This window comes from Conger conger, chromosome 1, assembly GCF_963514075.1.
Source record: "Conger conger chromosome 1, fConCon1.1, whole genome shotgun sequence".
Taxonomy (NCBI): domain Eukaryota; kingdom Metazoa; phylum Chordata; class Actinopteri; order Anguilliformes; family Congridae; genus Conger; species Conger conger.
Genome location: NC_083760.1, coordinates 92,190,307 through 92,215,890, shown reverse-complemented (window position 1 = coordinate 92,215,890; position 25,584 = coordinate 92,190,307). Strand labels below are relative to the sequence as shown.

At 41.3% G+C, this 25,584-nt stretch overlaps 1 protein-coding gene across 1 annotated transcript; it reads left to right on the top strand.

Moving 5' to 3' along the window:
• Positions 1-1,355: 1,355 nt before the first annotated feature.
• On the top strand, positions 1,356-20,017 carry LOC133107864 (nuclear GTPase SLIP-GC-like). Its single transcript, XM_061217120.1, has 18 exons — positions 1,356-1,810; positions 4,171-4,290; positions 5,074-5,173; positions 8,376-8,601; positions 11,918-12,127; positions 12,242-12,493; positions 12,610-12,788; positions 12,888-12,927; positions 13,002-13,103; positions 13,565-13,685; positions 15,193-15,326; positions 16,303-16,482; positions 17,426-17,583; positions 17,828-17,966; positions 18,141-18,249; positions 18,338-18,471; positions 18,787-18,877; positions 19,357-20,017. Exons 1-18 carry the CDS (start codon positions 1,393-1,395, stop codon positions 19,419-19,421), a joined length of 2,778 nt encoding a protein of 925 aa, XP_061073104.1. The 5' UTR covers positions 1,356-1,392; the 3' UTR covers positions 19,422-20,017.
• The last annotated feature ends 5,567 nt before the right edge of the window (positions 20,018-25,584 follow it).

Below are 25,584 nucleotides of genomic sequence, written 5' to 3'. Positions count from 1 at the left end.
CATTGTGGTCTCAGTAACTGGTGGTCAGTAACTGGTCATGTGTATAACCTGGAATGTGTATCCCTCACTGCTCTGAGGCTGTTCATACAGTACCTGGTTCTTTATCTGCACTTCTGGTGGCTCAAGAAATTTTTTTTTTTGAGAAATGAAATGGCAGAGATGATGAGAAAATTTGCCTGGAATGCTGACCACAGAGTATGCTGAACGACACACTGCTGAAATGCACTCTTTCTTTCAGTCAAACTCTATGTTCTGAATGTTATTTTGTTTGCTTGCTACATAATTTTAAGAATATTGTGCGGTAGACATATGATTGTTTTATTTCAACTGTTTGCAAATTAAAGTTAAAATTAGGAGTACAGAGCAAAAACAACAAAAATGTGTCACTGTCCAAATACTTATGGACTGCGCTGAATATAAAACTGCGTACCTTACAGTTGGCAGCGTAAAGCTTTGTGGGAGGGATCTCAGTCCTTGTTATACGATTGTCTTGGTGATCCTGACTGACTTAAAATCACCTATGCCATACACCGTTGGACAGCGTATACTGTCCTCTGCTGGATGAAATCAAAACAGAGTGGATTGAAAGGTGTTGAAGTGGCTTTTAATACAAGTTGGTTATTACACGTGGCTGATACCTACCCCCCACTTCCTCCTAGGGTTTTTTTTTCTCGAACGGATAATAAATGTCTTCAATAAGATATTGTCAGTAGAATGGCATGGTATGATTACACAAGAATACCTTTTTTTATTTTGCTCTTCAGTGAGCACCGCTGTATTGAAATACCTTTGTCCATGTTTGCATGAATTCTAGATTTCATGCTCCCAGATACACTATTGTCCAATGTGTCACACTAGTTGCAGATGACTGGGCAGGGGGTGCTTGTTAACTGGCCAAAATATGTGACAATGGGAGCACTTAGGACAACTAAGTCAAATATAGAGTTTCTGTCTCACTTACCAATGAATTCGGAATATATTTTGTAAGTTGTGAGGGGGCTTGTGCGAAGGGGTGTGAGACAAGTAGACAGATTATCTTGACTGAAGCCCACTTGCCCTTAAAACAATGACCCCATCCCCTTGCATTCACCACAATATTCAGGCCATACCATTTAACATTTCTTGCATTTCAGACCAATTTGAGTATGGTTTCACTGAATCTCATTTATTACATGAAGGAGACTGACAGACACACTAAACTCCTACAACATACATTAATTTTCATAATTCTCAGTTAAGACTGGAAAGATAAATAAAGGTGAGTCACATAATAACTAGCTAGATGTGGAATTAGGATATGCACTTCCCGTCAGGCCACTGAAACCTAATTACATCCATTCCCCCCCTCAGAGAAACCCAGAAGAGACTGCTCCTAGGAAAGCAGACACCAACATGGGCGTTCATAAGTGTAAATCCCAGGGATGCATCTGCTGCGACTATATCTGGAAGGGCTCTGATAAATTTCAGAGCGTAGCTACAGGAAAACAATATAAAATCACACAATCCCTGACTTGTAAGACACCAAATGTCATCTATATCATTCAGTGTAAAGAATGCAAGGTGCAATATGTTGGGAAGACCTCAACCACACTGCAAAGAAGATTCAAAGACCACAGAAGTTCCATCAGACATCGTAAACATCGGCCAATCTCTGATCATTTCAACAACAATGGCCATTGTCTTGATGATTTGATTATCTATCCAATTGAACGCGTCAGTGGTTCCAAAGCATTAACTGACAGGGAACGGCACTGGATCAGAGAGCTTGACACAGTTGAAAATGGACTAAATCTGGAGCCTTATGAATGTGGTAAGTTTCACTATGCATACTATGCATGTTTGATTTTATTATGTGTTATGCTTTTAGTTCAATGTTTTAATGTCCTTTATTGCACTTTATTCAATGTTGTACTCCATTCACTTAAATTGAATTGACTTTACTTTAATTTAATTGTAAATATTTGATGCGGCTGATGATAAATGCAAATTAATACATTTCTAAGACACATTTCTATTGTGTAAGGCCATGGGGGAAAAATGGTGGCACCAAAACAGATGCATGTGTCATGATCTGATTAAATAAAATAAATCGTAAACGGCTGGCTTTTATATAGCACCTTTGTCCAAAGCGCTGTACACCAACTCACACACCAATGGTGATTGGCTGCCATGGTTAGGGGTCCCAGGGTGGGATCGAATCGGCAACCCTCCGACTGCCAGACGACTGCTCTTGCTGCCTGAGCCAATGTCGCCCCCATATTAGAATCAGCATTGAGAATTGAGATAAAGATGTGAAGGAATGTGTTCAAGCTGGCTTAGCCAGGCCAAACCGTCAGAGCTGGCCATCTGAGGAACCTTGTGCCCAGGGCGATTTCTTTTAAGAGAAGGCCTGTTAAGGCACTTTGATTTGCTGTTACGCACTTAATGTATTCTCAAAAGTGTATGAATATAAAATGTTGCACATTATTCCAATGCAATTCTTAATGTAAAATAGCCTAATGTGCAATGCCCCAGCAAAATGTGGCACTAAAGTTTTTGATTGTGCCACCAGAACGTTAGTGGCACCAGCACCACCAGTTGTCTGGAGCCCTGCTATGTCAGAAAAATATACTGTATCCATAAGCTTAAAGGAGCACTGTCACCCTTTTTGTCACTAAATTTTTAAAATCACCGTCAGTTTAGCCGTTTCTTAAATATGGGGCAAAACTTCTCAAAACAAATACGTCCAGTGACGTCACTGGACATGTTTGGCTTGAATCTCCAGCCTGTGTTACCCAGAAGGTAACAGGTGCTCAAACTCCACCCTCGAACACAGAGACTGGTTTATGGATGGCCACCCATCCAGGCGATCACATGACACTCCAACGAAAATATGGTAATGTTAGCATACAAATATCACGGAACCAACCTTGGCTAGCCTGAGTGATATGACGGACAGATGGAGTGCTCCTTTAAGTGGAGGAGGGCTAAAATTATTTAGTTGTCCAGAAAATTGAATGTAGATACGCATTTCATTGTTTACAAAAATGAGGCTTTCCTCTGTTAAACTTTCAAGAAGCAGGTACAATCTAGTTATTTGTCATAAATAAACATGACAATAGTCATGTATAGACCATTCTGCGATTCCAGTGTGAACCACATTTGCAGTGAGAATATAATTATTCCATTAAGGTGTTATTCTAACAACTGGTATATTCAATAAAGAGGGGTACCTTCACAAATATATGTGTTGTTAAAGGGCCATTCCAGTGTAAGATTTACTTTGAAATCGAAATCAACGCTGATTTAGTTCCCCAATCCCTTTATTATTCATAATTTGCTCACAGTGCATGTGTTGGTAAATTAAATGCTGGCATTCATGCAGTATTTAAAAAAAGAACAAAAATGGGGCAAGACAAATGATGAATTATTACATTTTCATAATACCACCATGCAGACATACTAGAGTAAACTAGCAAGGCACCACACCAGAAAAATGGGGGACTGTTTACACTGAGCAGAACTAACATTATCTAATTTCCTGTAACATAAATAATATATATTTGAAATGTGTTTTTAAATATTTAACCAGTTAGTAGCTCAGCATGAGCATAAAAAAAGCGTGTTGCACTCCTTCGGGGGTATGAGCGGTGTATCTAACACTAACTCTAACTGAATCAGACGGGGTACAATTGCCTACCAAATTGGGAGAAAAAGGGAAAAAATGAGAAAATAAAAACAAAAAAAATAAAATATATATATATTGTGTGTGAACATACACACACTGAGCTCTTTCTTAGGAAACGGTAACTTAGATAACCACTCTGTACAATTATGGTGAGCAGAAAAGCACCACAGAATACACAACATGTAAAACCTTGCAATGGATGGGCTACAACAGCAGAAGACCACGTTGGGTTCCACTTCTGTCAGCCAAGAATCATCGCTTGAATGCCACAGCCTATTTGAGTATTGTTGCTGACCATGTGCAGTCCTTCATGGCCACAATGTACCCATCTTCTAATGGCTACTTCCAGCATGATAATGCACAATGTCACAAAGTCATCTCAAACTGGTTTCATGAACATGACAATGAGTTCATTGCTCTTCAGTGGCCTTCCCAGTCGCTGTCTGGAACATGATACACAGGAGTCATTTTAATATCTCAAGGCCTCACCCACACTTTTCCAGCTCCTCAGAAAGGTAAAAGAAAGCTCCATGGGAATGAAGATGTGAAATCAAAGAAGAGGAAGATGAAAAATAACAGACAGTCTGTGTTTTCATATGAGACAGAAGAACTTCTCTCAACCCGTAAGTGTCTTACCTTCTTCCTTATAATCTACAGCACCTCAGAGTGAACTCAATCATTGGCAGCCTTTACATATGATATTAGTACAGTACTAATTCTATAAGATTGAAGGGAATAATGCTTTAAAAATAAATGACCATGAACTTAAACTGGATTCAAAAAGCATTTTCATGTCTAAATAGTTTCATTTTCATTAGCTTGTGCTATATTTAAGATTCTTACCTACATGTTAGAAAAGAAATAAAAAAATGTTCCTTTCTTTTGAGCAACAATGGAATGAAATCCTGTTGCAAATGGCATCATTGGCCCATGATATATAACTTTATATTTAACTTCACGATACTGTTGTCAGTATTTCTTTGCATTTTTAACATGATCAGCTACAGGTTTAATAGGGAACTAAAACTTTCCCATAATAAACCTTTAGGTAATAATTTATTTAAATTCTGACAGAAGGAAATTCATACATTAGAGGTCTTGCTTAGGCACACTTCGACACACATTTTGGCAACTCTCCAACTGCTCTTATCTCCTGAGCTAATGTTGCCCTCCTGAAGGGAATCAGCTTCAACACACACTGATATTTTATTCAGCATAATCCAGCCCATTGGCCACCTGTGACGGTAATCTTGAGCTATGTGCTTCTCGCCGCTTGTCTGGAAAATACCAACAGTCAGCATCCACACCCATTGCGAACTCATGCGATATGGATTTCTGGAAAATAGGGCCCATTCCATGTAAAAGCCAACTGTTTAATGCATTTTGTCACAACTGTATTTTAACAGGTGAAGATGCATTCCAGGTTGGAAAAGATGCCATATCTCAGGTTTACGACAAACTCAAAGGGGTTTCCTGCAGAGAAAACTCATTTCTGGAAGATTTAAAGTACAAAGTTTTTCTTTTATGATTTATAATGTGGAACTCAATGTGATGTCAATGTAAACCCAGGATCAATGAACAGCACTTGTGCACAACTACTTGTAAAAGCCAGCTGTGCAGTACTCTGTTTTTTGAAACAAGAATAATAATTTACCTTTTACATTAGAATGTTAAAGAATCTGTGACAAGTGAAAGTTGTTCAGCTGCCAATCCTTCCCAGTGAAGTTGGTAAAATTTCATCTAGGCCTTCAGGTTAAAACCTTTGCCTTTAGTTCAAAAGTTCAAGTTGTCTAGCTGACTAGGATGTACACTCAGTGACCACTTAAGGTAGACCTACACCAGCTTGTTAATGCAAATATATAATTGGCCAATCATGTGGCAGCAACTCAATGCATAAAAGCATGCAGGCATGATCTAGAGTTTACAGAGAATGGTGCAAATTTTTAAAAATAAAAAACCTTATACCTTTTCAATCAATCAAAATGACAGTACTATACTATTTTATTGAGCCCATATTAAAACCATACTAAATGTTCTTAACTTTCTCAATTTTCTCAACCAAATCCAAAATGGATTTGGGATTTGGGTGGAGCTGTCACATCCAATTTGATCCGGGCTGCAAAAATGATCCAAGTGACGTGTCTAACAGTCTAAACAGTTGTACTGGCCTCTGTGAAGTAGTTACTGTTCTACAACGGTGACCATTGCTATAACGATGCTGCCTGCTAGCTAGAATATGTGAAGATGAAGATTCTAAAATGACCTCATCCTTACTTCGGTCAACAAACAGTGGTAGGCAAGTCATTCCACCACTGAGGAACCAGAACAGAAAACGTGAACGTGCAGCTCGACCGCCAGGTGCTCGTAGTGAGGGAACCACAAGGCGACCAGAGCTGGCAGACCGGAGTGGTCTTACTGGGGAGTAGGGAGTGATTAAGGATTGTATATAGTGTGGGGCAGTCCCCTTAGCAGCCTGAAATGCCCACACTAGGGCCAGAGCTGGAGGGGCTTGATGGCACAAGCTGGGAGACCGGCTAGGAGGGAGTTGCAGTAATCCAGACGGGAAATGATGAGCGTCTGGACTAGGGGCTGGGTGGCTTTCTCCGTCAGGAGATGACGGATACGCCCTCTTCGCATATTCTAGCTACAGTGGGAGCAATAATTATTTGATCCCTTGCTGATTCTGTAGGTTTGACACCTGTGTCAACTCGTTACATTGTTATGTAGCTGTATAAAAGACACCTGTCCACACAATCAATCAGATTCCATCAATGATCAATGATCATGAGAAAGGTCAGGGATCAGCCCAGTACTACACAGGAGGAGCTTGTTAATGACCTGAAGGCAGTTGGGCCCACAGTCACGAAGAGAACCATCAGTAACACACTACACTGTGAATCCTGCTGCGCGCGCAAGGTTCCTCTGCTGAAGAAGGCACATGTACAGGCCTGTCTGAAGTTTGCCAAAGAACACCTGGATGATCCAGAGGAGGCTTGGGAGAAGGTGATGTGGTCAGATGAGACCAAAATAGAGCTATTTGGCATCAACTCGACTCACCGTGTTTGGAGGAAGAGAAATGCTGAGTACAACCCCAAGAACACCATCCCTGTGAAGCATGGAGGTGGAAACCTTATGCTTTGGGGGTGTTTCTCAGCTAAGGGGACAGGACAACTTCACCGTATCGAGGGGAGGATGAATGGCCATGTACCAGGAAATTTTGGGCGACAACCTCCTTCCCTCAGTGAGAGCACTGAAAATGGGTCATGGATGGGTCTTCCAACATGACAATGACCCAAAACATATGGCCAAGGCAACAAAGGAGTGGCTCAAAAAGAAGCATATTAAGGTCCTGGAGTGGCCTAGCCAGTCTCCAGACCTAAATCCCATCGAAAATCTGTGGAGGGAGCTGAAGCTTCGAGTTTCCAAGCGACAGCCTCAGAACCTTAAGGATTTGGAGAGGATCTGCAAAGAGGAGTGGACCAAAATCCCTCCCAAGATCTGTGCAAAGCTGGTGAAAAACTACAACAAACGTCTGACCTCTGTGCTTGCCAACAAAGGTTTCTCCACCAAGTATTAAGTCCTATTGTTCTATGGATCAAATACTTATTTCATGTGAAAATATGATATTAAATTCATAAAATGTATATGATGTTGTTAATGTGGATTATTTTGTGATATTCTGTCTCTCAATGTTAAAATGTACCTATGATTAAAATTCTACACAGTTCCATTCTTTGAAAACCTTTTGCAAACCTACAAAATCAGCAAGGGATCAAATAATTATTGCTCCCACTGTAGCAGGCAGCGTCTGTATAGCAACAGTCGCTGTTGAAGAACAGTAACCAAAAAATCCTTAATTGTTGTCTTTGTGATTTACGTAGTGTTTCGGTATTTTTAGTTGGCTAGGTAAGCAGTATTTGGATAGTTAAGTTTGGTCACTTTTGCTCCGTTTGTTAATTTGTTGTTTAAAAAAAAAAAATCTTTGTTGTACGGGTAGCAATTGAAATTGTACTTCCCTCTAGGGTTTTTCAGCGCACTTAGCCCTGGTTATGGGTATGCACTTTGTTGTACGTCGCTCTGGATAAGAGCGTCTGCCAAATGCCAATAATGTAATGTAATGTAATGTCACAGAGGCCAGTACAACTGTTTAGAATGTTAGATGCGTTGCCCGGATCAAATTTATTGTGACAGGGCCATTTTATTTGATAGAAGCCAGCTGGGGATTGAAAGGATAAATGACAGATGTCAGAGGACAACAGGCAGACTGTTCTCAGCGGACAAGAAGGTGGCAGTAACTAAAATGACCATGTGTTGCAACAGTGGTATCTAGAAGAGCATGTCTGAACACACAAAATGTCAAACCTTGAAATGAATGGGCTACAGCAGCAGAAGATCCAGTCAAAAAAATGTTTTCTAATAAACACCTAATGAAGTCGTCAGGCTACTCTGGGTAAAAACCGGAGCTATATTGGGGTTAACCTGTCTGTAAGTCAGTTTTTGTCAAAATGTCTCTAAACCTGTCTCTCAACCTAGATTAAATTCTGGCTTTTGCTCACTGGGTTCATTTTTAGACATTTTTATTAGGCAGGTGAAGTTAGATTACATGTAGTTGTGAAAATGATGCAACTGTTTCTAAAATTCTTCAATACTTTTAGTGAACATAAGTAACATTCATTGAGCCCAAAGTTATTGTATCTATCCAATGCAGAGAGAAGATCTCAAGTCTAAAAGATTATAACCACAAAGAGAAAATTTACATTGGATTCTTTGGGAAGACGGGAGCAGGAAAGAGCTCATTGATCAACGCAATTGTCGAAGAAAGCCAACTTCTACCTTCAGGAAGCATGCGTGCCTGCACTTCCGTTTTTGTGCTTGTACAAGCTAATACTGAATCCAGCAAATACAAAGCTGATATTGAATTCATCAGTGCAGAGGTAAGCAGGTTAACACAAAACAGAAAATTTGCTATAACACAGCAATCCAAATTCGGTTCTGACAGTTACAAGATATAAAGAATTATAACTTCATGTTAATATTGTTAATTCTATTTCATTCCTTCTTAACGTCAGACGACGGCGCTTTAGAGCACGTTCAAATTATCTCTGTCTTTCGCATGCGCCGGTCGAGACCTTACAATAACAGTCACCTGTGATGTGGATGACGTAAGGCAGCCCCCATCAGTACCTGTTGTTATGACTAAGAATCACACACACGGACATTCCTTGTTTTCTTAGTTTTTCCTTTTATTTCGTTTGATTTGGCATATGCTGCTGTGACGTCAGGCAGTGGGACACGCCTCCATTCCACAGGTGATTTAAGTTGGCCTCCTAATTGATGTGGGAGAGGGAAGAAATGCAAAAGAGATTGGGTTTGGATGGTTAAGCCTGCTTAGGGGAAATAGTTTTATGTTGTCGCATGTCAGGAGAGACTCTGTGCGTAGGATGCCACGGTTCTCATCCGAGGATTTTTTCTACGTCTTTGGCATGCACATAACATTGTCAACATAATCCACCTGTCTGTTCTTAAAAATCTTCTCACAAATTGCAGAGTGATAAGCAGGTCAACTTTCCTCACTGATGATAGCTAATCTGTTGGTAACCTGGGTTGGAGCAACAGATATTTCTTCCTTCAGAGGCTGCAGAGAAGCTCTAGAATCCACAGCATTCTAACCATAGACTGTCATAGTCCACTTTATTAGCAATAGACCACAGCACCAGATTCTAGTCTAGAGCAGTGTGCTTGTGACTCCCTTCCTGAGCCACAAGATGTGGAGCCCAGTCTCTTCCTCCGACTGCTCCATATGCTGACTGCAGTATCCTGCAGATGTGCTGGCAGTTTAAATGGTTGGCATTTATATAGCGCCTTTATCCAAAGCGCTGTACAATTGATGTTTCTCATTCACCCATTCATACACACACTCACACACCGACGGCGATTGGCTGCCATGCAAGGCACCGACCAGCTCGTCAGGAGCATTTTGGGGTTAGGTGTCTTGCTCAGGGACACTTTGACACAGCCTAGGCAGGGGATCGAACCGGCAACCCTCCGACTGCCAGACAACTGCTCTTACTGCCTGAGCCATGTCGCCCCCTTTTACATGGTGCTAAGACACCTCTAGTCAGTCCAGGAGGGCAAGCATGTTCTTGTGTGGACAGACAGCACCGCCACTGTCTATCAGGTCAACCACTATAGGGGAACCAGGTCAGCAGCAGCCTTCCAGGTGGTGTAGCAGCTGCACGTCTGGGCCTTTCACCATCTCTTCAGCCCCAGAGCCATGCTCTCACCCGCATGCTCAATTGTGACCACCATTTTCAGTCAATGCAACTGTTATGTAATGTAAATTTCCTGCAATATACATGAAATGTGAAGCACTTGTAAGTTTGAAACTCGATGAGAGTAGCAACCATCTCAACTTTGAGCAATTTGCAGAGAAGTTTCACAAGTGCGAGATTAATGCTAACATTAACATGCTACGTTCAGTGTTAAGAATGAAAACATGTAAAGTAGTTACCTTTCTTCTTGAATGTAATCGCTATACATAGCAATCGCGACGAGCAGCACAAATGGTTTGTATCAGTCCTATTTGGATGTCGAAGTAGGCTCGCAAACAAGCAACATTTGTAAGGTGATGATGTAAAGTCATGTCATGTCCTGATAGTCGGCTACTGTTGTTGTTGTGCTTGAAGTGGGCGTTGCTCAGAAACAGGAGACATACACAGTGAAGTAATGACTTGGCCCTCTAGCCCGTGGAAAAGCAAGCCGGTTCTTAGAAGGTGTAAACTGTCACCAGCACCAACCCAGAACCAGGTTTGAGTTGGTGGAAATAGCATACCAGAGGCGGTGGAACAGATCTGGCGCAGACATGACGAGGCCAATGAGGATTTGTTCACCTCAGAGAGGACAACGCCATTGCCCCCTGTGGTTCTCCTTCAGGGAAACATCCAGCCCGGTCATGTGTGGCCAGATGGCCTTCTGTATGCAGTTCCTCCCATTCCCTCACTTCTTCACACACTAGACAGGGTTCATCAAAGCAACTACAAGCTTCTGCTGGTGTCTCCCAGCTGGCCAGGAATACGACGGCTTCCTGTGCTGCTCATACTCCTCATTGGGAGCTGTGGCAGGTTCCGAGGAGGGAGGAGAACTGCATAGTCGCAAATGGCATCCAGACCCAGATCGCCCGTGACTCTGTGTTTGGCCTCTGAGGGCAGTGGTACACCCATTCATTATATGTGAACAGGTGGAAACTGTTGCAGCATGGTGTGAATCGCATGGTGAAGTCCAGAGTTCTGCTCAGTGCCAGTGATATTGCAGTTTCTGCAGGATATTCAAATCAACCTCTAGAGTAAGGTGTATCGTGCCAAGTGGCTCACACACACACATACTACACACACACATACTAGTGTCTTGCTTCCTGAAGGGGCCAATGGCTGAATCCATCCAGTCTGCTAAGATGCATGCGTTGGAACGCTGATGACTCAGGGATCACGCTGTGGCCGAACCCATCCTTTATTTCCAAATGTTCATCTCCTTTTCACATTAATCGGAGCACTGAGTTGGGGCCTTTCACCCGCCAAGCTCAGGATGGAGAAGGGGTTGGAATGCAAGGGCAACTGTGCCCAGTGCATGCACAAAAGGCATACGTCAACAGCCAGCCTTCGTAGGTCTGAATACCTTTTGTCTGGCATGATGGTCACAGCAAGAGCAGAGCCCTGTCAAAGCAGAGGCTTCCCAAGAGGATTATCGAGGTCCTTGCACATGCCAACATCTTAAAAGGCCTTCCTATATCTGAGAGAATTAGACACCATTCCATCAGGAGTATCTACCTCCTTGAATGGCAGGCCACTGAATGGCATATGCGCTGCAGCTACCTGGCCTTCACCATGTTCTTTTCCTGTTTCTATAGGGTCAACATAGCTGCTCACCGTGCAGTCATGAGATGGATACGTTTTCTTGTGACTATGTTGGTATCAAATGTGTCATCCAAATGTGCTTTAAAGCACATTCCTCTGACGTTATGAAAGATTGAAATAGAACAGAAGCTATGCATGTAACTAAGGTTCTATGAATTCAGGCTACCCATCATCATCAGATGGAGCGAATCCAAATGTGCAACTGGGGGTACATGTGTATCTTTCGGTTAATATAGAAACACACTATGACTGGTTCCTGTAAACAAATCAACCCCACCATGTTCTATGTATATAGACAAAATGATAATACACGTTGATGATTAAGGAATTTCTACTGCAGGACTGGAAATCAGAACTACATTTCCTGCAAGACTCACTCAAAAAAAAAAACATGCCAGCAAAAGATTGTGAAATTGCAAACATGGCAAGAGAAAAGATTACAGCCATTTATGGAGAAGAGGGACTGAAGAAAGATTGCACTGAATTGGTGGGAGCCAGCGAGGTTCTTGAGATTCTAAGCACAGGCAGGAAGACTCTGACTTTTGACACTGTGAGTGCTAAAATAATATTTTTTAAGAGGACGTCTTCATGACAGGTTGAAATAAATGTTTGATTTTGGTTTCTCTTAAGACATGAACAATTTACTCCTAAACCTTCTCTACAGGCCAAAGAACTGTCTAAAAGCATTGGATGCTACATTCGGAGTGACAAAAAATCAGTCAAAAAATCAGTCAGAGAATCAGACAAAAAATCAGACAAAAAATCAGATACAAATGAAGGGAAGCAGTTCTGGCCACTGGTGAAGCAAGTCATCATCTCCTTGCCGAAGTCTCCAGCTCTGCTGGAGGGGATTGTGCTGGTGGACCTGCCTGGAGCTGGAGACGTTAGTAAATACAGAAGTGACATGTGGAAAGAGGTGATGTCATTGCTTCAAGCTGTAATCGTTCACTGAATTCTGTTTATTATGATGGTGGACTCCATGGATAATGTTGAAACTGACAATGGTGAAAGATTTTCATTAAACTCCCACAGTGTCTCAGCCAGTGCTCCTCTGTCTGGATTGTCAGTGAGATGAAACGTGCCCTGTCTGAGAAAGTAGCCGATGAGATCTTTGATACATCATTGAGAACCATTGCTGGAGGGGGAGAGTGTCACAATATCACCTTCATCTGCACCCATACAGATGTCATCGACCCAGAGAACTTCAGAGAGTTAGCTGTTACAGTATTAATATCTTCAGAAATATTTTATACACCTGTGTACGGAACTTTCATGTCTCTAATTCTGAATAACTTTTCTGATTTTACCAGAAATCATGATATCACAGATGAGGACCTTAACATTAACAAGGTGAGGACAGGTTAAATTAATATAAAATATTTAACAGGACATATTTCACAATTCTTATTAATACATTTTTTCAGGATACCCTGGAATATAAGAAGAAAGAAAAACAAGCGTGTATACTGTACCGTAATGACCAATTTAAAGAAGAAATCAGAGAACTCTTCAAAGATAAAACAAAGGTGAGGTTTAGCGTGGTAGCATTACCTGAAACTTGCTCTTACACATAGACAAATACAGGAATAAATATGAACGAATAGGATAAATGCAAACAAAAAGTTCATTCTCTATATACTAGTTTACTTTCTCCATCGACTTGATGAAATTGACTTGAAGAAGCATGAAGCTAAATTAACTGTGAACTGAAGGAATATTTATGTTATTTTAAAGGAGCCTACGCATAAATAGAGTAGCATTAGCCGACATGTGGCAAGGACCATAGGTGACCTAATTCATGTTTTTCATTAGGCAGCTTCAAGTTAACTTTTTACTTGAAAAGTACTTTTAGTTTAATCAACTCATTTTATCTTATTGGTGGCTGTGCTGTAGCTTAAATACTTCCTATAACATTTTCACAATAACTTCCCCACTATTGCAGACCAAAACCTTCTTTAACAATCATATTTTCTATATTTAATTTAAGAAATTTCTGCTTGGTGATGAAGACCATTCAAATGAGGTCTTTGATGTGTACACTGTGAGTTCTGAAGAATTCAAGAAAATTGCACAAGGGAACTCACCTGTTCTGGATCGCAATGAAACTGGTAAAACGTTTTTATATTATATATCACTATGAAAAACCTATGTATTTGATTTCATTAAAGTAAAAGAGGGGGTTAAAATTTCTCCACAGTGATGTGAAAGACTGATATCATATTAAAGGAAGTGTTTGGTCACAATTATTGCTGCTAATGGTAATGGTTATTAAATATTATTGATAACTCTTGTAATTAAATCAATGAAACACTGATTTTCAAAAATGTGTTTTGTGTTTACTCAGGTTCCCTTTTTCTAATATTACATTTTATTAAAATGTATGAAACCATTCCGTGTGAATAATACAAAATTATAGAGAATCAGAAAGGGGGCAAATACTTTTTTGCAGCACGATACACTCACTGAGCACTTTATTCGGTATTTATTAGCCTTTTTTGACTTATTGGTTCTTCTGCTGCTGTAGCCTCCACTTACAGGTTTCACCAGTCTAGCAATTCTCCTTTGCTCTTCTGCATACCACTGTTGTAATGTGTGGTTATTTGCGTTACGGTCACCTTCCTGTCCAGCTTTGACCAGTTTGGCCCTTCTCCTCTGAACTCTCTCATTAACAAGGCGTTTTTGCCTTTTTGCCTACAATAAAATTCCCAGGAGATCAGCAGTTTCTGAGATACTCAAACCACCCTGCCCTGTCTGGCACCAACAATCAATCCATGGCCAAAGTCACTTAGATCAAATTTTTTCCCCATTCTGACATTTGATCTGAAACACAGCTGAACCTCTTGACCATGTCTGCGTGCTTTTACACATTTAGCTGCTGCCACATGATTGGCTGATTATATATTTCCATTAACAAGCTGGTCTACAAGTCTATCGAATAAAGTGCTCACCTCCTGAATACACTTACCGAGCAAGTTTTTAGGAACATTTTTACTTTATTAAGTACTTATTTATGCAATTATCAGCCAATTTTATGGGAGCAGTGCAATGCATACAATAATGTAGATACAGGTCAGGAGCTTCAGTAAATGTTAATATCAACCATCAGAATGGAGAAAAAAGTGAGTTTGACCGTGGAATGACTGTTTTCTTTTTTTTTTTAAGATATTTTTTAGGCCTTTTTCAGCTTTATTGGACAGTATATAGTATAGAGAGACAGGAAGAATGGGAGTGAGAGAGGGAAAGACATGCAACAAATGTCGGATGGTCGGATTCGAACCGCCGACGTCGCGGCTCGCAATGAGCATCCAGTGAGCAGCAGTTCTGCAGACAGAAATGCCGTGTTAATGAGAGAAGTCAGAGGAGAATGGCCAAACTGGTCAAAGCTGACAGGAAGGTGACAGTAACGTAAATAACCACACATTACAACAGTGGTATGCAGAAGAGCATCTCTGAACACACAATGCATAAGAACTCTCAAGTGGATAGCCAACAGCAGTAGAAATATAAATACCTAATAAAGTGCTCTCTGAGTGTATATACTGTACATAAGCACAAGGTGAAGGCTAGACATATGGTTTAAGTCTTAACTAGCTGTTTTTTCTACTATTTACAAAGAATTGCCAGCGCTGATGGAGCACATTAAGAAACTGTACGTCTCCCATTTTGAGAAGAAAGTGAAAGATTATGTATCTGAGGTTTCTGGAGTCATTTCATATCTTCACTTTTCAAAGGATGCTCTCAGTTCAAAGGTATGTTTTGACTCCATCAATATGTAAATGTTAATGTGTTTTTAAAAAGTATAATCCTATGACAAAGAAAACACAATTTTATTGCTGACTTATTGCAAACTTCAGGTGCTCTGTCGGAAATGTAATATTAAAGGGTAATTGCGCTCTCCAGGAGATCACATTTTTGTCCATGTTTTTGTTAACTGTAAATGTGTTTGTACGCCTACTTTATTATTATTTTTTTTCTGACATTTCCGAAATAATATAATTTGGCGGAAAACTGATTCAGAAAAATTATTTCTGCATTTTATTCTGGCCACGCCCCATTCGTGATGTCAAAGTGCCATTTTGCAGGCACATCTATGTCATATAGATGTCAATCAAGATATATAGTGGGAAAATTGTTGATTTTAACATTTTTAACCACATATTCTTATAAGTCTATATGACCCACCACAAAAAAAGGTACTTTTTTGTAGTGAGTGCAGTAGGTGGAGCCAGGCTGAATTAGTGAGTGCAGTAGGTGGAGCCAGGCTGAATTAGTGAGTGCAGTAGGTGGAGCCAGGCTGAATTAATGAGTGCAGTAGGTGGAGCCAGGCTGAAGTAGTGAGTGCAGTAGGTGGAGCCAGGCTGAATTAGTGAGTGCAGTAGGTGGAGCCAGGCTGAAGTAGTGAGTGCAGTAGGTGGAGCCAGGCTGAATTAGTGAGAGCAGTAGGTGGAGCCAGGCTGAATTAGTGAGTGCAGTAGGTGGAGCCAGGCTGAAGTAGTGAGTGCAGTAGGTGGAGTCAGGCTGAAGTGGTGAGTGCAATTACTCTTTCGAAACAATTTGCTACAGTTCTGGTGTTCAGCTACCTAGCATCCAGATAACTAGCTAGCTTGGAAGAAACATTAGTTTGTGATTTACTGACTTGTTTCATTGTCTCACAATGGAACTGATGTCAACAGCAAATGTTTAATCTAGCTATTGACAGAAATTCAAGGATTGTCTTTTTTTCAGAACCAGTCTTCAAATTCCCAGGAGTTCAGCCGACTTGAAAAGGATCTGGATAATATGTGCAGAAGATTGAATTCAACTCTGAGCAAAGTTCACACAACGCTCCAGGAAAAACTGGAAATGGGAGCAAAGAGAGCAGAGATAACATGCGTGGAAAAGGCCACAGCCAGTGTGCTGGAACCAGTGAGTTTGTGTTAGCCAGTTGCTAGTGTTTGGCTGGTAAAAATAATCTGGGAGTCAGGGAAATTGTAATGCCTTCCTGACATTGTTGCTGGCAATCAATCAATCAATCAATCAATCAATCAATCAATAAATACTGGCATCTCAAGATGCAATAATGAACTGAATTTGGAATTTCAGGTCAGCAGTTGCCTATTCCATGACATTAAATATTGCCACATGTTGCCTTGTTCTAAAAAGATTTTCATAACGATGAGCTTAATATGATCATTTTATTGTATTTTGTCAAATGCATTCTGACCTGCAGGTTAAAGCCAATTACTGCACTTTCTATTACTCAAATAGGCCTATTCGCTGAGGTGAATAGTGGAAATTGCTTTTACTTTTTCCCAAACTTATTCATCATCTTTAGCCGATTCAGTTAGTGACGATGTCTCTTTAATCAATCATCAAATAATTTCACAATTTTGTCTAAATGCTGAAAGGAAATCATTTTGACATGTCAGAATTTTCATATTGGTCAAATGATTCCCTGTGCTCCATACAATATCTCTCTTCACAAAAGGGACATTCAATAAAATAAAATGAAATATATATTTTATAATATATAATAGATATTATCAATATATTATCATAATGTTCACTGCAAGATGTTTTTGTCATCCAAGACACAATTTATATTTATATTATATTACAAATATCAGATAATAACCTGGGAATGAATTTCACATCGCTGGTACATGTTCACTGACAATGTCAGTGTTTTAGCCTGGAGCTTTCCTTCATGAATGTGCTGGCGAGTAGGCCTACTCTTTTACTCAAAGTCTCATGTAAACTTCATGTCACTTCAGAGCTGCTTGTACAGTGAAAAGGGGATGCCTGGTGCACATTTTGCTCTCCAGAGGCTACATTGTGATCTTTCATTTGTATTTCTGTTTTTGTACAGGAATGGTGTGATAACAGAGGCCACCACATGACACTCAAAGCCTTGTGTAGAAATGATGGATATTACCAATCTCGAGTGTTAGTTGATCTGAACTACACTCTGTCAGAACCCATGTACAAAAAGATGAATGAAAACAACCTATTTCTGACAACATTTGGGTGAGTGACTTTTGCATTGATGTATTTTCCTTTGTGCAACCAATATTATACCAATATCTGATGATTCAGAGTCACCAATCATATTTCAGTAATATTTCTTCTAATAACTGAGCACAGACCACAATGCACTCTGAAGTACAAGTTACTAGGACGTCAAATCAACATCATATTCATGAGGTTGAACTGTTTTCAAGTATAACAAGAGACTCCAATACCAACATATCATTCTAAAATGTCTCTCAAGCCCTGGACCTACAAGAGCCTCAATCAAAGGGACATTTGAAAGTTTCGAGAAGAACTTCATCACAAATGACCTTCTGACGGAACAAAAGAAAAAAAAAAAAGAAGAGAAATACCTGCGTCTGGTGTACATTAGAACAGAGGTGAGAACCCATTTCAATGCCTCTTCTACAGTCGATATCTCCTTTCTTGCAGTCTTACACATTTAATGCTGATGCAAATATTAGAAACTGACCCCAATGCTCCAGTACAATGACCTCAATAGTGTTTCAACAAATTTTACTCAACTGAAACATCTTCCCTTTCATATCATCTAGCAAAGAAAAGTGCACAGGAATCTGGAGAAGGAAATCCTACAGAGAAAGAAGCTGATCTACAATTCCCTCAGTGATTCAATCCGTGACACCATGAAGCAAACATATCAAGGTCGGCACTTGGGCAAGTCATGTCAATTGTGTCGATATTAACATGTTAAATTCTATTGTCAATAGAAATGTGTGAAATGTATTTTCAGAATGCTCTGACATCAAAGGAAAAAAATGTTTAAGAAAGATTCAAGGGAAACTTAAAAGTGCAATTGAGGATTTCAAAAAGACCATGTTCCACAATTCCAAGACGAAGATGCTGAAAGAGTTCAGTGATCTGCAGGTTCGTTTTCAGCTTGCTTTCATGGAACACCTAATTATCCAGGGGGTGGTTTATGCAATGTTCATGGTATAATAATGCATGCAAGGCAGTAACACTTTTCATTACTTAGTTTGTATAAGCTGCCTGAGCCGAATACATTTTATTACTTTGATTAAATCACCCCGTAATACAGTAAAGGTTGCATCATCTTCAGTTTCAAATAAATGTAATGTAGATTGTTGTTACACACAACAGAAAAAAACAGTTCAGATATAACACCTCAATAAAGATCACTTTACAGGAAACAATCAAATTTGTTTTTCAAACCTCTCACAGAAATTCCTTGTGGATCAAATTAAGACACAGATGACAAACGCCTTGACGCTGGGTTTAAACCAGATCCCTGAGGACCTGACTGGCTTCCCAGGTAACCAATGAAAGCCACTCTAGGACCGTGTGAGGATGTGACAGGGCACTCTGTACTGATCCAAATCATCAAACTGAGTGTTTCCGACCTGGGCCCTGTTTTTTTTAAATGATCTACACACTGAGATCATCAAAGGCTTTCCTCATGAGAATATTCCTTTATATTCAAAGCGTTTCCCAAAACAAATCTTGACTGAAGGAATAACCTGAAACCACTTGAATAGTGGCTGTTGTTAGCTGAATTTAAATCCAAAGCTGGGAAAAGTACCACAAAACAGAAACAGACATTTTCACAGGTATATTGCTGTGTCTACATGGTCAAGAACTCCCCCTCCACTTCAGCATTTTACGTGCATGTAAATCTCTGGTCATGTCATGATCTACGGTACAGCAGCTGCTGTTTGTGTCCTGGTTTGTTCAGTACAGCATACCTGCCTGCATGTGTCTCTCTCAAACAATGTGATTCATTCTTCATTCCAGACGTTTCAGAAGAGACTGAGATGATGGAGCGATGCTGTGAGTCTTTGGACCTCCAGGTGTTTTAAGAACCGAAAGAGGATGATGGATCCAGAAGCACCAGAATTATCGAACTGATTTGAGATCACCGTGGCAACCTGTCTGTGGGTGCTGTCAAATATGCATTCTATTGATAACCATTTTTCTTATTATTTCACTGACTATGTAATTCTTAATACTTACTGCTTAACTGCACAACAAGGCCACAGATTAACATCTATGAGTTTTGGTGGAAAGGTGGTCTCAAATACACTTGCAGCATCAATGTTGGCTTTGAATAACTAGTCAACTTATCAGTTCAGTAAAGGGATAATGTATGTTAAACTGTGTGATACTATACTTCTGCTGTCACTCTTTTTAGAATCTTTAAACAGAAAACTATTGTTTCATACTTTTTTTGTTATTGGCTTGATGAAAAAATTGAAAAATTTATAATTTGTTTAGTTTGGTGGATTACAATATAGGCTAATCATCATATGTCAGGGTGTGATGACTTGTGTGGGATTTATAGTGGGAACTCAGGGTGATAGGAATACAGCACTCATATCATGTTTGTTCACTTCTTCAATTCAGTTATTTTATGCAACATATAATCATATCAATTATCATCCTTAAAGTAGAATGTGCCCAGTATAAGAAATGACTTTTCCTGTACTGTGGGATTTGTTCTTTGCCAGTTGAATATTTTGAATTGTTAAAACAGCTAAATTGTTGAACTTAGTGTCTGAATCACTTCTAATTTGGAAAAGCGAGGACATATTGAATGTTTATTCTCCTGGGACTGAGAGTAGGCGGGGCGGGGGGACATGTGTGCCTTTCCTCAGTTTGGTCTGGACTTCAATTTATTTGGAGAATTGTAGTTTTCTTTTCCGTTTGTTTGAATCAGGGCCTTCATGTTATACAGCTGCAATGAAGTTTAGGGAATAGAACTGCATATCACTGGTTCACATCTGCTTGTAGACATATTTTAAAAAATTGCTTTTTAAAAATAACATTTACAAACTTAGTATTTTTAGAACCACCTCCATATCAGAACTGCTCTTTTCCGCCTTTACTCACATCAATCTTATTTCTTTGTGTGGGATTTATAGTGGGAAATCAGGTTTGTAGGGATATAGCCATTTGTGTTTACTTCTTCAATTCAGTTACTTGCAATATACACTCAGTGGTCACTTTATTAGGTAGACCTGTACACCAGCTTGTTCATTCAAATATTTAATCAGCCAATCAAAATGCATTGTTCATGAAAGTGGTCAGAGGAGAAGGGCCAGACTGGTCAAATTTGACAGGAAGGTGACAGTAACACAAATAAGCAGACATTACAACAGCCTCTAAGTGGATCGGCTATAGCAGCAGAAGAACAAAATGGAGGAAAAGTGAATGTCCCACTGAACTGCATTGCTAAATGCTATGCTACTGCATTTCATCATAGATGGCAGCAGCAACAACTTAATTTAAGCAAACAAAGCATTAAATCGCTCTGCAACCACAAAATCACACGGCTCCGTATCGTCAGCAAATGATTGACATGCAGCTCTTCATTACTTTTTAAAAATATCTTGGTTACAAGCACACGGTCAGATTTGTGTACCAAACACAACAACAAAGATTAAGTTTATCCCTGGCTGGCCACTCTCATGAGAGGCACTAAAACATTCGGGCCCCTGGGGTTTTTTTCTCCAACTGTGCTTGACATTGGTTGCAGGCTGCCATCGATAGCCTACTGATTACACAAATGTATTCTATGATTTTTAAATCACACGAGTCGGGACGATAAATGAATACAGACACCACTGCCGGTGGCATTAGGAAGTATCGGCCTCCCAAACATCCATTTTACCTCCCTATAAGTCTAAAAAATAAGTTTAATAAATACCTAATAAAGATCTCACTGAGTGTATAATCATATCAATAATCATCCATGAAGTAGAATGTGCCCAGAATAAAAGGGGAATTATTCTGTACTGTGTGTGTGTGTGTGTGTGCGTGCGATTTGTTATTTGAACAGTTGTTGAATAGTTAAAAAGCCAAGTTACTTGAACTTCAGTCCAGATTCATTTCTAATGTGGGAAAGCTAGGGCAGAGTGAATGTCCCAGGAAAACGTGCTCTCCTTGGAGTAGGGGAGACACTCTCCTGGGACTGACAGTAGGGGAGACACTCTCCCGGGACTGACAGTAGGGGGGGAGACACTCTTCTGGGACTGACAGTAGGGGAGACACTCTCCTGGGACTGACAGTAGGGGGAGACACTCTCCTGGGACTGACAGTAGGGGGAGACACTCTCCTGGGACTGACAGTAGGGGAGACTCTCCTGGGACTGACAGTAGGGGGAGACACTCTCCTGGGACTGACAGTAGGGGGAGACACTCTCCTGGGACTGACAGTAGGGGAGACACTCTCCTGGGACTGACAGTAGGGGGAGACACTCTCCTGGGACTGACAGTAGGGGGAGACACTCTCCTGGGACTGACAGTAGGGGAGACACTCTCCTGGGACTGACAGTAGGGGGGAGACACTCTCCTGGGACTGACAGTAGGGGAGACACTCTCCTGGGACTGACAGTAGAGGAGACACTCTCCTGGGACTGACAGTAGGGGAGACACTCTCCTGGGACTGACAGTAGGGGAGACACTCTCCTGGGACTGACAGTAGGGGAGACACTCTCCTGGGACTGACAGTAGGGGAGACACTCTCCTGGGACTGACAGTAGGGGGAGACACTCTCCTGGGACTGACAGTAGGGGAGACACTCTCCTGGGACTGACAGTAAGGGAGACACTCTCCTGGGACTGACAGTAGGGGAGACACTCTCCTGGGACTGACAGTAGGGGGGAGACACTCTCCTGGGACTGACAGTAGGGGAGACACTCTCCTGGGACTGACAGTAGGGGGAGACACTCTCCTGGGACTGACAGTAGGGGAGACTCTCCTGGGACTGACAGTAGGGGGAGACACTCTCCTGGGACTGACAGTAGGGGGAGACACTCTCCTGGGACTGACAGTAGGGGAGACACTCTCCTGGGACTGACAGTAGGGGGAGACACTCTCCTGGGACTGACAGTAGGGGGAGACACTCTCCTGGGACTGACAGTAGGGGAGACACTCTCCTGGGACTGACAGTAGGGGGGAGACACTCTCCTGGGACTGACAGTAGGGGAGACACTCTCCTGGGACTGACAGTAGAGGAGACACTCTCCTGGGACTGACAGTAGGGGAGACACTCTCCTGGGACTGACAGTAGAGGAGACACTCTCCTGGGACTGACAGTAGGGGAGACACTCTCCTGGGACTGACAGTAGGGGAGACACTCTCCTGGGACTGACAGTAGGGGAGACACTCTCCTGGGACTGACAGTAGGGGGAGACACTCTCCTGGGACTGACAGTAGGGGAGACACTCTCCTGGGACTGACAGTAAGGGAGACACTCTCCTGGGACTGACAGTAGGGGAGACACTCTCCTGGGACTGACAGTAGGGGGGAGACACTCTCCTGGGACTGACAGTAGGGGAGACACTCTCCTGGGACTGACAGTAGGGGAGACACTCTCCTGGGACTGACAGTAGGGGGGAGACACTCTCCTGGGACTGACAGTAGGGGAGACACTCTCCTGGAACTGACAGTAGGGGAGACACTCTCCTGGGACTGACAGTAGGGGGGAGACACTCTCCTGGGACTGACAGTAGGGGGAGACACTCTCCTGGGACTGACAGTAGGGGGAGACACTCTCCTGGGACTGACAGGAGGGGAGACACTCTCCTGGGACTGACAGTAGGGGAGACACTCTCCTGGGACTGACAGTAGGAGGGAGACACTCTCCTGGGACTGACAGTAGGGGGAGACACTCTCCTGGGACTGACAGTAGGGGGAGACACTCTCCTGGGACTGACAGTAGGGGGAGACACTCTCCTGGGACTGACAGTAGGGGAGACACTCTCCTGGGACTGACAGTAAGGGAGACACTCTCCTGGGACTGACAGTAGGGGAGACACTCTCCTGGGACTGACAGTAGGGGGGAGACACTCTTCTGGGACTGACAGTAGGGGAGACACTCTCCTGGGACTGACAGTAGGGGAGACACTCTCCTGGGACTGACAGTAGGAGGGAGGGGGGACATTTTTACTGAAAAAATAAATCTCAATATTTCCTCCCATCTGGCCCAATACACCACATCCAACCTCTGCCTTTGGTACCTGCTCCTGCCTGCACAAAGCAGGGGTCAGTGCAAAGTCCTCCAGCACAAAGCCTGAGACATGGAGACCTGACCTCTCCTAATGGGGAATATAATTCATCTGTGATCCTGAGCCAACACAAGTCACATCTGGATACACCCCACAAGCACCAAGCACTCATTCACTGAGAAAACATTTTATGTTTTTATGTAAATCCAGACGAGTCAGGTGAATTTCCAAGCGGATAAGTCTGCAAAAATATCATGATAATACTAAATAATAATGAATCTGCACACTGTGCTTTACATTTGTTCACCCCAAAATATAAATGACCCTTTGAGCCTCGTGGAACTTCATCAGACTCCTCCATTTTATGTAGGCCACCTGTCTGGGTTTTTGGATGTCTATTCATTGTTATCGTTCAAAAATACTTATCATGTCATGGATATATATAGCTAAGTCCATCCCAGGTTATAACGCATAGGTAGTTTGGGGTAAAATGCCCAGTTAGGGCAAAACGCCCCCGGCTGCATTTCTCCACAAGACCACCAGATGTCGCCAAATGTTATTTCAACACATTTCCTGGCTACCACTACTCTTGCTCAACGCAACCCTCTTCAAGGTCAAGTTACTGCACCAAAACGATTTTGAGGTAAGTTGATGTTATTTTTTGTCATCCTGAAAAAGTCGTAGACACGATGTAATGAAATTAGAGTTCTTCATTTATTTTTGGTATGTCATTAGGAAAGGCTTAGGAGAAATAATCCACTTGTTCAGAGAAAAAATCATAATTGTTTTTTAAAAGATAATTTTTTTTTATGTGACTGTGTTGCCCTCCGTTGGGGCAAAACATCTCTGGGGCATTTTGCCCCTTTAGTTCTAGTTTTTTAAAATGGTTAGTTAGCCATTAGCGGCGTCTCTGATTCTGGGTGGATTGATAGCAGCGTTTTTGTGCACCTCCTTTGATATATTTGTATGAATCATTAATATATTCTGGCTTAATATGTATATTCTGTCCCCTGGCATTTGTTCATCATTGCAATAGAAAACGATTGATGAATGTCACTTGTATATGTTATGTATTCAATAAAAATAGAAAAGAAAATGCAGAAGCAAAAAAAAAAAACAAGCTGATCAGCGTTGCCAGATTTGACTGGCAGGTTTCCGCCCAATAACGTTTGAAAACCCGCCCATTTCAACAAAAAAAAACACCCAATAATGATTTGGCTAATAGGAAACCACTTAATTTATGAAGATTGGAGTTCCAACATTGTTTTAAACTTATAATGTCTCTGAGAACACACAAAATACATTATTATGTATTGGAATAATACATTATTGTGTCTTGGAACAATACATTACATTACATTACGTGGCATTTAGCAGACGCTCTTATCCAGAGCGACGTACAACAAAGTGCAAAGAGGACCTGAGAGGACAGTACAGTTCCGAGTCCTAGTGTAAACATACAGAAATTCAGAACCCTTGGACCCCTTTACAATAATAATAGGCTTTGCATTTAAAAAACATTGGTGGTTTCATCCAGGTAAACAGAGTAGGCTAAGGAGATTCACCGATATCTTACCTTAACTCCTCTCTGAAGAGCAGTGGCAGGACATACTTAATGATAGCAGTACATTTAGTTCTGTGCATTTTTAATTCACCAAATTCATCTTGGAAGCTCGTCCACAACGTTGATGGAAGTAGCTATGGCAAGCAACATAGCCTAATAGCGTGGATCTCGCTTTTACTGTACTTGCAACCGGCCTTTGAGGGATCTTGTGGAATGTATTGTCAATCAGTATCTGACTCCCACTCCTTCCTATAAAACCTTTTGTATTTACCCCACTTCAACAGAGCTATCCATCCTGAAAAACTGATGGTGCGGGCAACGCTTGATTTTCAAATATATCATTATCAGAGATCGATGCTTCAGTGCAGAAGCAATAGCAAGTGAAAACAAACCAACTTTATAATATATTTTATATCTGCATTTATTGGTTGATAACAACTTGTTTAAAATG

What these genes read in the sequence shown, in the direction of transcription:
- LOC133107864 (XM_061217120.1), top strand. Translation starts at nt 1,393, where the DNA reads ATGGGCGTTCATAAGTGTAAATCCCAGGGATGCATCTGCTGCGACTAT. An exon ending in TCTGGATCGCAATGAAACTG is followed by an intron (nt 13,686 to 15,192) that starts GTAAAACGTTTT and finishes CTATTTACAAAG; the next exon opens with AATTGCCAGCGCTGATGGAG. An exon ending in CTATTTCTGACAACATTTGG is followed by an intron (nt 17,584 to 17,827) that starts GTGAGTGACTTT and finishes ATGTCTCTCAAG; the next exon opens with CCCTGGACCTACAAGAGCCT.